The sequence below is a fragment of the Colius striatus genome, chromosome 6 (assembly GCF_028858725.1).
Source record: "Colius striatus isolate bColStr4 chromosome 6, bColStr4.1.hap1, whole genome shotgun sequence".
Taxonomy (NCBI): domain Eukaryota; kingdom Metazoa; phylum Chordata; class Aves; order Coliiformes; family Coliidae; genus Colius; species Colius striatus.
Genome location: NC_084764.1, coordinates 7,821,426 through 7,836,517, shown reverse-complemented (window position 1 = coordinate 7,836,517; position 15,092 = coordinate 7,821,426). Strand labels below are relative to the sequence as shown.

At 41.7% G+C, this 15,092-nt stretch overlaps 1 protein-coding gene across 1 annotated transcript in view; it reads left to right on the top strand.

The window, feature by feature from the left end:
• Nucleotides 1–15,092, top strand: part of HSD17B12 (hydroxysteroid 17-beta dehydrogenase 12) — an 87,653-nt gene that overhangs the window by 61,240 nt on the left and 11,321 nt on the right. Inside the window, 2 exon segments of the mRNA XM_061997977.1 lie at nt 8,976–9,010; nt 14,200–14,281. Of these exon segments, the coding sequence (XP_061853961.1) occupies nt 8,976–9,010; nt 14,200–14,281 (117 nt within the window).

Below are 15,092 nucleotides of genomic sequence, written 5' to 3'. Positions count from 1 at the left end.
GCCTGTTGTGTAATTAAACAGTGGGCATGCCAGATGTTTACTGTTTCGGGGAGAGGAGTGTGTTAGACATATGTACCATCTGTAAGGTATTTTTTCAGGAGAACCCATAGAAGTAGAGAACTGTGGTAGGAAGAAATTTTAGAAGTCTGTATGTTCTTTCACTTAGATTTTTGTGATGTAATCCTGTGAATATTTAGTTCAGCATTTTGGATTGCTACCATCTCTTATCCAGGAGTGTGTGTTTTTAAAAAAAGATAATAGTAATAGGATTCTCTTGTTTATGCCTGTTGAAAAACATGAAGTTTGTGATGGAAGACAGCACCTAATTCTTAAGGAAGGAGATGAATATCTGCTGGAAAGGTGAAGGTACAGAGGAGAGGTGGAGCAGGATTTGCTGTTACCCATTCAGACTCTGTTCACTGTAGCTCAGTGTATCTCCAGATCCTTTTCAAAGGTGTCACATAACCTGTCTACTGTTATGTTCTGGAGTGTTGCCATCCACTTCCTAGCCTTTGGGACCAAATTTCCTCAGGTCTTAAGATCTTCCCCTTTCTTCTCAATAACCAGCACCATGTGCTATTGGCAACACCTCTCTTGGACAGCATGAATCTTGTGGTACATGGGTTAAATACCTCTAGTTGTAGCTGAAATACTCCTTAGGCTTGAAGCTGGAAAGTCAAGATACTCAGCAAGGTTTGATTCTGGAGAAGTGTTAAGGTCTGTTTGTGTAGGCATTTTTGAAGGGTAGTGCTCATCCCTTGTATCTTGATCATTCTTTTTCTTTGTTGGGCAGCTTGTTAGATATGCAGCATGTAAGAAAGGGTGCACTTGAGAGATAAGACCCTGTCTTCACCTCACAGGATAAATTATCGGCCTAGTTGGTCCTGCTGTTTCATACATTTCCCAGCTGTCAAGGATCTAATGCTAGGAAATTATCCCTAATGTACCTTTTAAACACATCTTTCCCAAATCTTATTTCATGCTGCATGCCCTCATCATGTCCTTAGAGCACTATTGGGTTAGGTCACATGTGAATCCCACAGTGGTGCAATGTTGAGACTCAGTCAGTCTGGCATGAACTGTGTGACCACTATGATCTTTCTTCAAAGGGCCCAGGACACCACTGAAGACAAGCCCCTGTTGCACATGGCTTGGAGAGATCTCAATCACAAATTCAGGCTGGGCAGTGAGTGGAGAAGGATTCGGTGATGTTGGCTGGTGAGAAGCCGGACATGACCCTGCAATGTGCTGACAGCCCAGAAAGCCAACCCTGTCCTGGGCTGCACCCAGAGCAGCGTGGGCAGCAGGGCGAGGGAGGGAGTTCTCCCCCTCTGCTCTGCTCTGGGGAGACCCCACACAGTGCAGTACTGCCTTCAGCTCTGGGACACCAACATGAGATGGACATGGAGCTGTTGCAGCTAGTCCAGAGGAGGATCATCATGAAGGTGATCAGGGAGCTGGAGCCCCTCTGCTACAGAGACAGACTGAGAGGGTTGGGTGTGTTCAGCCTGGACAAGAGAAGGTTTTGAGGAAATCCCAGAGCAGCCTTCCAGTACAGAAAGGGGCCGACAAGAAAGTTGGAGAGGGATTTTTTACAAGGGCTTGTAGTGACAGGACAAGGAGTGATGGCTCCAAACTGAAAGAGGGGAGATTTAGATGAGCTATAAGGAAGCTGTGAGCTATAAGTTCTTCCCTGTGAGGGTGGTGAGGCCCTGGCACAGACTGCCTGGAGAAGTTGTGATTGCCTCATCCCTGGAAGTGTTCAAGGGCAGGTTGGATGGGGCTTGAAGTAACCTGGGCTGGTGGAAGGTGTCCCTGCCCATGGCAGGGGGTTGGAATGAGATGGTCTTTCAGATCCTTTCCAACTCAAACCACTCTGTGATGAGAACTGTGTAAAACACATTGAAAATCTCACATCTTGTAAAATACTGGTGAAAAACTGGTCTAAGTTCTACAGGAAATGTCACATTTTTATTGTGATGTGCAGTGCAGGAGTTACTCTATTCCTTGTACAATACACAAAGCAAGAAGGACCTAGGATCTTGATGCTATAAATAGAATGAAGAATGAATTTTTGTTTCTGGCATTTTGGGGGAAAGCTTGAGGTGTAATTCAGCTTTACAAAAGGGCTGAATTGAGAGAGGAAGGAGAAAGAAGATGAAGTAGTATGCAAAGTTCCATGGTTCCTGTCATAATCTCATCTCAAGCTTGTGGAAGGATTTAAAAAGCAGAACTTTCAATGATGGCAGTTCAGGTGATGTGTATTTGTATTAGAACTTTTTCATATTGTATTTTGAGACACGATATATTTCTGACATTGAATAAAATATGGAGGTCAGAAGCCCTGGGGTGTTTCACTAACCACCAAGTGTTGAAGAACTGAAATTATAGTTGCTCTGTATGGTTTTCATCTATATTTCCTCTGTGTCAGTGGCATCTGGTGTCAATTCACCTTGGTTATGCTACAGCCTTTGATTTCACCTGGAAAAGCAAATTTGATTTGGCTGTTGGTTTAATGTTCTGAAAGTCATGGATGCTAGACTTGCTGTCCACCAAAAAAAAAAGAGCAGGCAACAAGCATGAAGAATAGTTTGACATACTGCAGGGAGCCCTTCTTTCTGCTTTGGAAGCTGCAAGAGATCCTTTGTACGTAAGGAACAGCACATATGTTATTTCTGTTTGTAGCATCACAGTATGCTTAATTGCATTGGGAGTGAGGCATAAACTTGTGTTCTCTTGAAAAATGAGTAGTTGAGGGAGTGTTGGCTTAGAAGTTGGCTAAGCAAGGAGCTTGATTGGTTGGCAAGCTATAATGCTGTGGGGGAATGTAAATTTTAGGCTTGCAGGCCAGGCTTCAGTTGGAATTGGCATTAACAGAAGAAGAGAGAAATTGCATATATGTACATGCCTTGGTATCTGGTGTAATCTTTGCCTCAATCACATTACTCATGTTTTATACTGAGTGTCAGATACAAAGAGGTTATAGGCCTACAGAATTGAGGATTTCTATCATCACTGTGTTTGAGAAGCTTATAATTTGATTAAAACTTCAAAACAAACAAATGCTTTGTGTCAAACTGAGAGAAGTAGCGTTAGCTGCCCTCTTAATGGAAGAGCAGCGAGAGGTGAATTATGCCATGTTGTAAATCCCAGGCAGGACAAGGGAACAACTCGACCTACACAGTCTGAAACCGAGTTTAGGGGGGGGAAACCCCAACAACAGCCAATGTAAGATTGAAACGAGGAGAAGCAGCGAGTGTATTTGAGGAAGAGGGGAAATATTCTTTTTCAGACCCACGTGTAGAAGGGAGAAAAGCCTGGGGAGCAATATTCCTGAAAGACAGTATCTCTCTCTCTCTCCTATGAGTGTTCAGAAAGGCTGGTGCATCTGTAAGAAGTCCCTTTCCAGAAATGAGATGACAATTGCTTGTGCCCTGCTAGAAGCCTCTGTGAGTTTTTGTATTTGCTGTGTATTGGAGAGGATCACAGTAGGTAGAACATAATTCTGAGGAAAGCAGCAACACTGACTTGTGAGAAGAGCTCACAAGTGTGTGTGTGTGTATGTGTTCCAGTCTAGTCAGGAGGTTTCTTTACATTTCTGTTCAATCATAATCAAAGAGGGGGATGACAGTTTAGCCAAGGACATAACAGAAGTTTGCTGTGGAGATGGACAGTTGCCAGCACTTGGGAGAGGAGTAAGTGTTCTGTGAAGGTGGTCATGAATGGCATCCAGGTGGCCCAGAGGGAGAAATTAAGGGCTGCAGTTTCCCACCTTACTGCCTTTGAACCCAAGAGTGTGATACACAGGAAGCTGGAAGAAGGGAAATGTAGTTGTGAGAAGTACTTCTGGGCAATACTCAGGGAAGCTTTGGGGATTTTTCTTCAAAGTACAGTAACTTGGGGAAATTTAGAAAAATGTGAAGCCTATGGCCTTCTGGAAATTGCGGGTTGAGACAAAGACATACTCAACATCTTGAAAAGAGAAAGTTCAGACTTAATTTGAGTAGTCTTTTTCCTCTGTAAAGAGTGGGAAGGTGATTATTTTGAGAGCTTCCTCTTGTCCTCTTGGACTCCAAAAGTTTGTCACTTTAAATAGGGGGAACTTTCTCTCCTAAAACTGTTGCTCAGAGGAGTCACTGACAAGGAACAAGACTTGCAGCATGTTACATTCTTATCTGCCTTTGTATATCCCATGCCTCTTTCTGGTTACTGCCTTTCCATGTGGGCTACTGTGGGATTTCCTGATGAATTGATAGTGGATTTACTTGCCAGTTTTTACAACTAGAAATCATTCTTGTTCAGCTTGTAGTATGAGCTGAATTAACAAGTTGTTGTTTCAAAGAAGACACATAAAAAACCCTGTGGGTTAATCTTAGGGTAGCAGTGGTGTTTTTATATATCAGTGGGTTCACCGTAAGGAATTGCTGATCTATAAAAAGTTCTGTTGTTGTGAGTGGTTATAAATTTACTCCAGGTTTGTGAAGGAGATCTGAAAGAAGCTTCTTAGCTGTATAACAAAGTAGGAAACTCACCCAAGTTCTCCATCCTTGATTGTGCTTGTATAGGCTTAATTAGAGATCATGATACTTTATCGAAGTGGAGTGACTTGCAGTCATAATGTCATACCAAAGAATGCTTTCTCTCTAAATATAGATCTGGGGTATTAGGTTTGTATCTTTGTATAACAATTGTGTGGCCTCTAAGGTGTGAAGGATGACTGTGTATTTACCTCAGCTTTTCCTACTCTATTTTAATAGTCTGAGTAAAAATCACTTCAAAGGTATTCAAAACTTTATAAATGGTTGTTGTTTTCCTAAGCTCTGCTGTTGTTTGGATCAGAGTGCCAAAAGATTACAACTCGGTGATCATTAAGAATGGGAGATGTCTTTTTTTAAAGAAAACAACCATAATACATGGTTATAACATCAATTTGTTATTTCCCTAATAGAAGCTTTTAAGTGTAATGCCTATTTTAGAACAGAAATCTGCCATTGTTTTGTTTAATCTACAACTAGGAATCTCTGCTTCTTTAGACTAAAAGTGGTTTTCCTTTTTCCAGAATTAGACAGTAGAAGACAGGTCTGGTGAAGAAGGGTGGACAGTACAACTGCTGCTTGCTAGGCACATTATAAATGCAGTTGCAGATAAGTAGGCATCAAGAAATGATAGTTGCCTGTAATAGAATGGTCTGTACTGAGTCTCTAACTTAAGCTGGACAGTTGTGAAGCTCAGGAGATGGAGAATTAGTTGTGAGAGAGGTGGACTTCAAAATAATGCAGCCCTCCAAACTGAAGGAACCATACCCCAAACTAACGTTATGTTATATGTGAAATTGGTGAAAAACAAGCAGAAAAACCTCAACAGCTGTTCCTTCATGATTGTGTGCTAAACATAACTTCTATCTAAAACACAAAAGATTAATAATTTCTGATGTTGAGGAGATTGTCCCCAACATTAACCAGTTTAGCTGTGTTGGACAAAAGATGACAGAATCACGGAGTCTGAAGGGTTGGAAGGGACCTCAAAAGATCGCCTAGTCTAACCTCCTTGCCAGGGCAAGGCCACCTAGAGTAGATCACACGGGAACTCATCCAGGTCAGTTTTGAATGTCTCCAGAGAAGGAAACTCCACAGCCCATCTGAGCAGCCTGTTGCAGTGCTCCCTCACCTGAACAGGGAAGAAATGCTTCCTTGTATTTCTTTAGAACCTTTTGTGTTCCAGTTTGTACCCATTGCCCCTTGTCCTGTCATTGGACATCACTGAGAACAGCCTGACTCCATCCTCCTGACACTCACCCTTTACATATTTGTAAGCATTAATGAGGTCACTCCTCAGTCTCCTCTTCTCCAAGCTGAAGAGCCCCAGCTCCCTCAGCTTTTCATCATAAGGGAAGATGCTTCACTCCCTTGATCATCTTTGTGGCCCTGCAGTGAACTCTCTCCAGCAGCTCCCTGTCCTTGAACTGAGTGGCCCAGAACAGGACACAATATTGCAGATGTGGTTTCAGAAGGACAGAGGAGAGGGGGAAGAGAACCTCTCTCGACCTACTGCCCACAGCCCTTCTAACACACCCCAGGATGCCCTTGGCCTTCCTGCCCACGAGGGCACATTGCTGGCTCCCAGTCATCCTGCTGCCCATTAAGACCTCCAGGATCCAAAAGATCACCCAAGCACATATGAACACTGTCATTAGTGGCAAAACTACATTTCTGCTATAGATTGCTTTATTTGAGTCAGTGCTGGAAACATTTTACATGTGTGGGTGTACAATGCATATATTTGCCAGACCTGAATATGGCTGCAGAATGCCCTGACAGCATTTGTGCAATGGTGCTCTTGTACTGCTGGAACAATCTGAGTGTTGGCTGAGTGAGTTAAGACTGAGTCTGAGAGTTGCCTTCTGGTATTTTATTCTTTAAAAAAACCCTGCTGGTTTTTTCTGATATGGATACTGAGTATCTTTATATTTATATATGAATACTCAAATATTCTTTAATAAAGATACTGAGTATTCATATATCTCTATTCACACATCACAAGATGTAAAAATACAGATAGGAAAAACAGTTTTGTACTATTTCACAGATTTTTTTTTTCAAGTCCCCTCAAAATAGTAATTTTATTGGAAGAAAGGGAAGTGATGTTGAGTTTCAAATCCATTTTTGCCAGCAGTGGGGTTTTTTTGGCAGGAGGAGAATTGATTTCTTGTCTGGCCAAACTTTAGAAACAAACTATTCAACAGAGATGGTAGGGAGAGACTCCTTGATTTCTCCCTGAATTGTTTTATCTATTGGTCTATCTCAGCTGTTGATAGTTTCATAGTTGGGGTTTTTTTCCTGATTTGTAGAAGTGAAACTGTTTTACCATGTTTTCCTGTGCTCTTGTCTGGGTATTGACAGCAACCATCAGGTTCATGATATATGGTGTTGGTGCTCCTTTGTGGGTGGTGGTTTAGATTTAGACCATAAATGTATTTGTATGGCTTCATGACAAAGTCTCAGAGGTGAGATCCCTTTTACATTACAATGGGACGTCCTGTACTGGTTTTTCAGACCACTTATGGGTTGCCTAAGGGAAGGTAATTGCAGTCCATGTCCCTGTGTCAATCTACGGAGGTGATGTGCAATGTCACACTGCTCTAAGAGGCAAGAAACAGCGTGATACTGGATCTGTGGGAGAGATCATAAAGCTTGCACCAGATAGAAAAATCTGTCAGTCTTGAACTCATCTTAAAATCAACCAAAATCCTTCTTCAGCCTTTATCATGAAAACAAATAGTTGTTTCCCCATGTCCCTTGAAGCACTGGTGTGTGAAAATGCTCACGTATGCTTAATGTTAGAGGGGTTTTTGAAGTTGCATCAGATCTGTGTAGCTTGGTGATGTTTACCAACTCTAAAGACTTAGTTGGGCTTCTGGGGCAGTGCTGAGAGTTCAATATGTCAAGAGCTGACTTGATGGAAGTCAGACCTGTTCAACTCCTGCCTGTACATTCCCTTATCGAAGCTGTCGTGCAGCACAGCTGGTGGCAGGATCTATTCAGAGGGAGAAATACTGATTAAAATACAAAACGCAGTCCTCCTCTACCATTTTCTTTGTATATCAAATGCAGGGAACTGAACTATTGTTTTCTTTTCTGATTTTTCTCCTTTATTTCCAAAATGGTATGTTTTGTCATTTAAAAACAAGCAAAAAAAAGCCCCAAGCCCAGATTGTCATACAGAAGGGCTAATGCAGTGGTGATAGCAATCTGAATAGGCTGCTACAATAAGATTAATGTCTTTGTAATAAAAGTGATTACAGATGTCTTGTGCTCCACTTACTTTTTTTTTTTTTGGTCATATATTTTTCCTCCCATACTACTTAAATGTTTCATGTTTTAAGCTAGCGAGATAATTTGGTGTCAGTGGGGATTACTATTATGTTTTGGTGCCATCAGTATTTTATTGCCTTCTCCTCACTGTGTTCTCAAGAACTTTTTTAGAACACCTTTTAAAGATGTGGAAAAGTGGCAACAACTTCCATTCCTTGCCTGAGCTATCTCTGGTGTGTGACATGCCATTTATTAACAAAGCCAGTCAGGGGCTGGACACTCTTTGGCACAAGCTGAACTTTGATGGCATTCTTTCTTAAAAGCAGGAATTTTGGATTTGAATAGTATTTTAGGATGATGGTAATTAGTAGTAGGAACTATTTCATGCTAATTAAAAATTCACCAAAGTTTGGATCAGTGCTTGATTGACAGGGGAAACAACCCCTGTCAAAGCTGCTCTGTCTGCAACTGCGAAGCTTGTTTTAGGATCACTGCTCTAGAGAATTCTTCAACCAGGTTGTAAATAGATTGCTCAGAGTCATAAGGAAGGCAGGTGCTTCCAGGGCAGAGAGGAGGTTTGCCAGGTTGCGTTCCTCCTGGGTTATAGGTTCCTCAGCGTGGAAACATCTGTGTTTTGGGGTCTTAAATGTTTTCTGTAGGTAACATAATGTAGGAAACTTATCTTCACTAGTTCTTGCTGCTCCACAGTTTATTTTTAACAGTTGAGTGAGCCTAACTAAAAACCCACTGGGTATTGCCTGGAGTCTTGACACAGGTGGTGAACTTAGCATTGAGAAAGGCAGATGCTTTTTGTGTGGGAGGAAAAAGGTCATACATGGTACCCTAGTGCTGTGGTGTTTTAATATTCTGGAGAGGCCAGAGCTGCTGCTGAGCCATGAAGACAGTTTTTTATTTACTCTTATTGTCCTTATGCTACGAGCCAGGTGGGTTCACCAGATTCAGTGCACGCGCTGCTGGAGGGAGCCAAGTTCTCCAGGTAGCATAAAAATAAACTGCCCACGCAAAGTATGGTCTCTGCTTCCCTGAGCCTTGGTTGGGGTGGAGGGGGAGGCAGCTGCTTCTGGGAGGAAAGGAGGCTTCCCCTTGCTCTCTGCCTGTCTGCTGTCTGCATTCTCAGCCGTCACGAATGTTTTCTTTTTGCAGATGACACGATTGGTGCTGCCCAGCATGCTGGAAAGGTGAGTCACACTAACACCATCCAGACAAAGTCATCATTATTTATAGGGGAGAATCCTTTCTTGAAAAATTCATTACTGTGACTAATCAGCCTAGTCTCCGTGTTTTAATGGCAGAGTAATGCTGGGTGAGTCACGCTGATGGTGCATGAATCATCAGATGGTGGAAGCCTTTTCCACTCGATTCCCTCTTTATTTTTCCTCTCCCTTCTCCACTGTTGTGGTGATTCCTTTTAGAACAGAATTAAAAAGCCCCATCTGACTCATCAGTACTAACTCAACAACCTGCTATTCTGAGGGGGTGGTTACAGTTTCTGGGAATAACCTTCTTAAGGCTATTTCTCTAAGTCATTGTAAGTAAAATGGATGCAAAGAATATGTTCTCATTATACAGTAGGAGTTTTGCTGAGGGAAGTCTGTGATCATTTGGAAAAGTAGAATTGGAGACCAGCTCTTTAAAATAAGAGCTAATGCACACCACTGTCACCACAGAAGGCACGTGCTGACTTCCTAGAGGGCTCCCAGGTGCAAGTAAAAGCTGCACAGTAGTCCCTGCAGGCTGTTTTGTAGCCTGTGGTGACTGTCCCTGGGCTGTTGGCCATCTCTGGGCTGCTAACTGTGGTGTGCCTGGGGTTGCCCTGGGTCAGGTCAGAGCTATGCTGGCAAAGCTATGTAGGACCATGCCTGACAGTCACAATGATATTGCCTCCAAACAAACGGTGTAGGAGGACCATGTACATGGGTCAACCTCTAAATCCAGTGAAGGTTAAGAAAAAAAAAAGGTATTTCTGGTATCATCCCACTACCCAGGAGTCCATGGCAGATGGGGATTTGATTAGTCAAGTGCTGACAGATGCAAAGAAAAAGTTTTGCATGTAAAACGGAGTTTCTGCATGGGTGCAAACTGTCAGAACTGATGGGAGTCAGTGACTAGCACAGCAAGAGTGATGGCAAGCTTAGCTTATCAGTTACACTCATTCTGAGCTCCTGATTGTTTATTTCATGGAAAGAAACTTGGATTAAAAAAAAAGATGGAGCTCTGGGTCAGAGCTGTAATATTTCCCAATAAAGCAGGAGTAGAGGATGAGGATTATAATGCAGTGGTGGAAACTACTTGGGATTTGTAAGTCAGAAGTTACTTCTTGCCCAGGTACTATTACTGATAAAGGGACCTGCTTTCTGTGAAGCTACCACCCTCTGAAGGTGCCAACGTGAACAAAGCCATTCTGCTTTCTAAGGATATAATGTCGATTTGTTATCAACTTTTGCCACTTTGGAGCTCTTGGCAATGTCTTGCCTCAGTTTCTTCTTTCCCTAAAGAAAGATTGTAGTTAATAGTTTGTCAGCTTTTTTAGGACAGAACGATGTGTACTCTACTTACAGAACTTACTTACTGAACCATGGAATAGTGGGGGTTGGAAGGGACCTCTAGAGATCATCCAGCCCAACCCCCTTGAAGTATCCTGTGCATGCCCTTCTGTTATATATTAACCTGGATAAGATGGTTCGAATGAAAGGCAGCAAACAAAGATCCTGCTGATTTCTGGTTCTGACTACCATCTTGTTTCTTCTCACATTTCCTGACTACATGAGTCGGGAATCTCAAGGATGAGTCCTCAAGAAGCAGCTTGGAAAGAAAAGGTTAATAGTAGTTTTAAAAATAAGTATATATCTTGAGCTTTTTCATGTGTGTTTTTCCTTATTCTATTTGAATGAGAGGACCTTGGTTTGTCCTAGAGAAAACTATTTGAACAAGCTTCCATTTTCTGTTTGGTTTTGTGTTTGCAGTGCAGAGCAGCAGTGCCTGCAGCCACCAGCTCCTGCACCGTCACGCTCACAGGCCATTAGCACAGCTGAGAGCCTGTAACCACAGGAGGGCAGGGATGTCCAGTGAGTCCAGGAGCATGAATGTATGGTAGCTCTACTCAGCTGTTTTTTAGCCCAACTGTAAATTTCTCTCCTGGGAATGCAGCTTTAGGAAAAAGTGTTCCAGAGTCTTCAGAATAAAACCAGGCTGGGAATCCCATCGTTTTTCATCACTGGTTCAAGGGGGATAGCACGTTGAGTAGGTAGATGTGACATAGCACACTGTAGCATCTTGCAACAGGCTATGGTGTGTACCTTTGTGTATTTGAATGTTGGTGTTGGCAAGATATGACAAGGTAAATAGGGAAACAGAGCAGACTTTACGTGCTTTGCATCCAGGTCCGTAAAGAGAAAACACAACTGTGTCTTGGTGTGTCTGTGACTTTTTATTTATAATAAGCACAGCAGCATTAGTTGAATGCCACTTCTGGTAGTAGTGTATAGATTCTCTGCTGTGGCTCTTCTCCTGTGCTCTGAACACTTGAAATGACAATTTATAATCTGCAGCTGCTTATTATGCTTAAATGAGCAGTTCCTCTGTCAATTTTCAGGCTACTATCTAAGGTGGGGGACTCATAGAACAGAAAATTGAGGCTTGATGTCTTTGGGAGAAAAAAAAACACCAACACCCCCCTCCCCCCACAAAAACATCAGTTGACTGTTTCTAGACAAATATCGAACTATGGTATTTATTGCCAGGGAAGTAGCAAGTGCATAATTACATTAGAGGAAGCTTGCTCTTTCCACTTGGCATGCAGCTGGAGCAGGCGCTGGTTGCCACAGCAACAGGGAGATGGCTAAATATAGCCTCCCTAGTGCTGGACCACTTAAGGTAGAATGATGGGGAGGTGTGAGGGTGTGGACCTGGCTCTCTTCATCTTAACCAACTCATGGTTTGGGTTTTTTTTTTTTCATTAACTGCACAGTTGAGTTGGATGGAGCCAAAACGTTTTTTTTTTTCTCACATAGTTCTTCACATCTTTCCCTAAAAACATTTCTTCTGCAGTTCCTCCAAGAAGCAAAACTGTAGTTGGAGTAATTGGAAGTGTTCCCACAACACGTATGCTTCTCAGTTTCCTTTTATCTGGAGGTTTTAAGTTATGAGCTTTTAAGGCTAAGACTGTTTTCTTTATAAAGTAAAAACACAAACCACAAAACCCACAGTGGCACTGACTGCTTCAAAGAGACCAATACATGGAGCTTTTGCAAGAGGCTGCTATTAATTTGTTGTGTTTCCAAGAGGGTTTTATTCACTTGGTCAGACCATAAATTTACTGTACTTAGATGATGGTCACTGCTCCATCTGGGAAGTTGCTGTTTTGCCAGATGCTGTGAGACCTGCACTTTACAGCCCCAGTGTCAACCTCTCTCCTAAAGCTTCAGTTTGTTTTTTATAGATATATATACACACACACATATGAGGTTTGTGTTTATCCATATCCTTCCTTTTGAATCCTGTCAAACTGTTGTTCTCAATTACGTTTTGTGGCAAATCCCCACGTAGTCTGAATATGAGAAGAGGACTTGCTTTTATCAGATCTAAATTTCACAGAATCATAGAATCATTTTGGTTGAAAAAGACCTTTAAGATCATCAAGTCCAAGCCCTCACCTCACACTGCCAAGCCCATCACTGAACTAAACCATGTCCCTCAGTCTTTCATTTCAGTAAATGTCATCTTTCTTCTATTTTCTGAGAGGACAAATCAAGATCTTTTTGTCATTCATTAGTCTATATGTTCTTATCATGGCTGCTTTTAATCATCTCATAAATATTTTCACCTTGTCAGTGTATCAGGGTGTGGGGTTTTTTTCTTCCTTTCCTCTTTCTTAAATGATCAGGTTCTTAATATTCCTGCTTTAAATTTAGATGAGTAAGTGTTCTCTAGACTGTAAGGCAACACGTCAGTGGTGGTAGATCTGTCCCTGCCATTCCCACCCTCCTGTTCTTTGGCTGGTTTTGGTTATTGCAGAGCAAAAGAGAAGTCCTTGTGGACTTTGTTCAGGTCTTCCAGGGAGTGGATAGTTGGTTCCGAGTCCTGCAAGGCTTGTGATTAATTGACGTGGTTTTATTTAGCATGTATTGTTGGTTTTGTTAATATTGATTTTCCATCTGCCATTCTGTAGTCTGTTCACACGGCAGTCTGAGCTCTTAAAAAAGTTCCTCATAGTATTCTCCAATCTGGTAATCTTTTAAAAACTGCATGAAGACTCATTTCACTGCTAATCCCCATTCGAGCTCATGAATAAATACCACAAGCAGCTCTTGTTTTGATATCAAAAACTTCTGGCATCCACTGTTAACCTTTTGCTGTCATGAATATTCATGATTCATTTGTGGCCTTATTTTCTGCATACCACACATTTTGATCCATGTTGCCCCTTTATTTCACCAACCAAGCCTTGCAGGTACCTCCTGAAAAATACAACCAGCTTCTGCAAAAGTGTTTGAAATCCTGAGTCGCTGGAATGATATTTTTTTTCTGCCACATTAACCATCTCATTTCTCAAGATGAATCAGTCACAGATAGGAGGAGTTAAGCTGTGTGAATGCTCTTACTCTGCACTAAACTTGGCATGAGTAGTATGTTCAGGTAAACTGGCTTCAATTTACTACAGGTTAAGAAAAAGAAATGTAGCTTTCAGTGTGTTGGACTGTCTGGTAGCACCTTCTAACAATCAGCATACTTGTCCTAATTTGCTTGAAGCTTTTAAAAATGATTTATTCTTTCTATCTAGCATAAAATAATAGATCTGGTTTTGTAGGTAAAACCAGTCTCAAAACCAGACATGCTAAAAATCAATCTGGATTGGGAAATCCAGGAGTCTCACTTTCTGTCCTGCCTGCACATGCTTTAGAAGTGTTTGTCAGAGCAGGGAGTAGCAGAGCAGCTCTTCTTTTCTGTAGCCATCTTCCACAGTATTTTAAAATACTTCTGTATTTGAGCAGTAGATGCAGATATTTCTTACCTTGAAAGATCCCTCATGAAGTAACATTGAGAAGATAAAAGGGATTATCAAAGTGCAAACTACACAAACTTGGTTTTGCATAGTTCAGCTGAGTCTGTGTGTATGTGTATGGATGGAGCTCAATTCTCTTGCTGTGTTGACCTTGGAGTTGTTCCTGATTTTATACCAGCTGCTTGAATAACTTATATTGTGCTAAAAGTCACGTTAGTAAGTGTCAGTTTGGGATTTAGTTGGGGTTTTAAAACAGTTCTTAATCTCAATTGCATCCTAAAGGTTTTCATTAGGCTTGCAGTAATTTCCTGAAACAGGAAAGACATGTCCTTTATTTCATGGCAATGTATCTTCTCTGCCTTTCAGATCAAAGGGGGTAATCCTGAACATCGCCTCATTTGCTGGGATGAATCCATCTCCACTACTGACTATTTACTCTGCAACCAAGGTAAGTCTTCCTTTCTGCACTGAAATCAAGTGCAAGACATGAGCCAAGGCTAAAGAAGAAGTGTTTTGGTGTCCATCTAGTGGTGCTTTCACGAACTAGAAGTACTGAGTTTCTAACTTCAATTGTTTCCAATAGTGGAAGTTGGAAGGTTGAGAGAAAAATGCATACAAGGGTTTACTGGCACAAAAATGACTGTTTTATATAGTCATTTCATCATGCATTCTACTTATACGTGGAAAAGGATGCTACTGTACCAAAAAAGCTTCACGTGAAGTTGAAAAAGGATGTTGACTAAGTTTAACACACTTTCTTATTTTGACATAGAAACTTCTTTCCTCTAATCTCAATGAAGGTATGTATCCTCAACATATATGTATGCATAGTTATTTAAGTGGGACTCATCTGGAATCAACTGCTGGAAGCAAATGTTTGTCCTTTTTCTTCTATTAGTTGCCTTAAGTTTAGCATTTCAGGTAAGAGAAAGGATAGAGCTCTCAGGCTTTATCACATAATCAGCTTCCCTTGATCTGCTCGCCATACATCTAGCAAACACAGCCTGGTACATCACTTGCTGTTGCAGTGAGTGGATTACTGGCTTATTTTCTCCTGGGCAGCCACCATAAATTCCAGGTTCTTTGCAGCAGAGCTGCTACTCAAGCAAAGCTAAGGCATGACATTATCCCATTCTGTATGCAGAACTTCACACTTCACCATGCCAATCGAGAAGTCTCGTGATGTTTAGCAGTAATCAGCTTTATCAGGATCTCTCTGAGCTGAAGCTGTGTTGTGTTAGCTGCTCTGTCTCATGTTG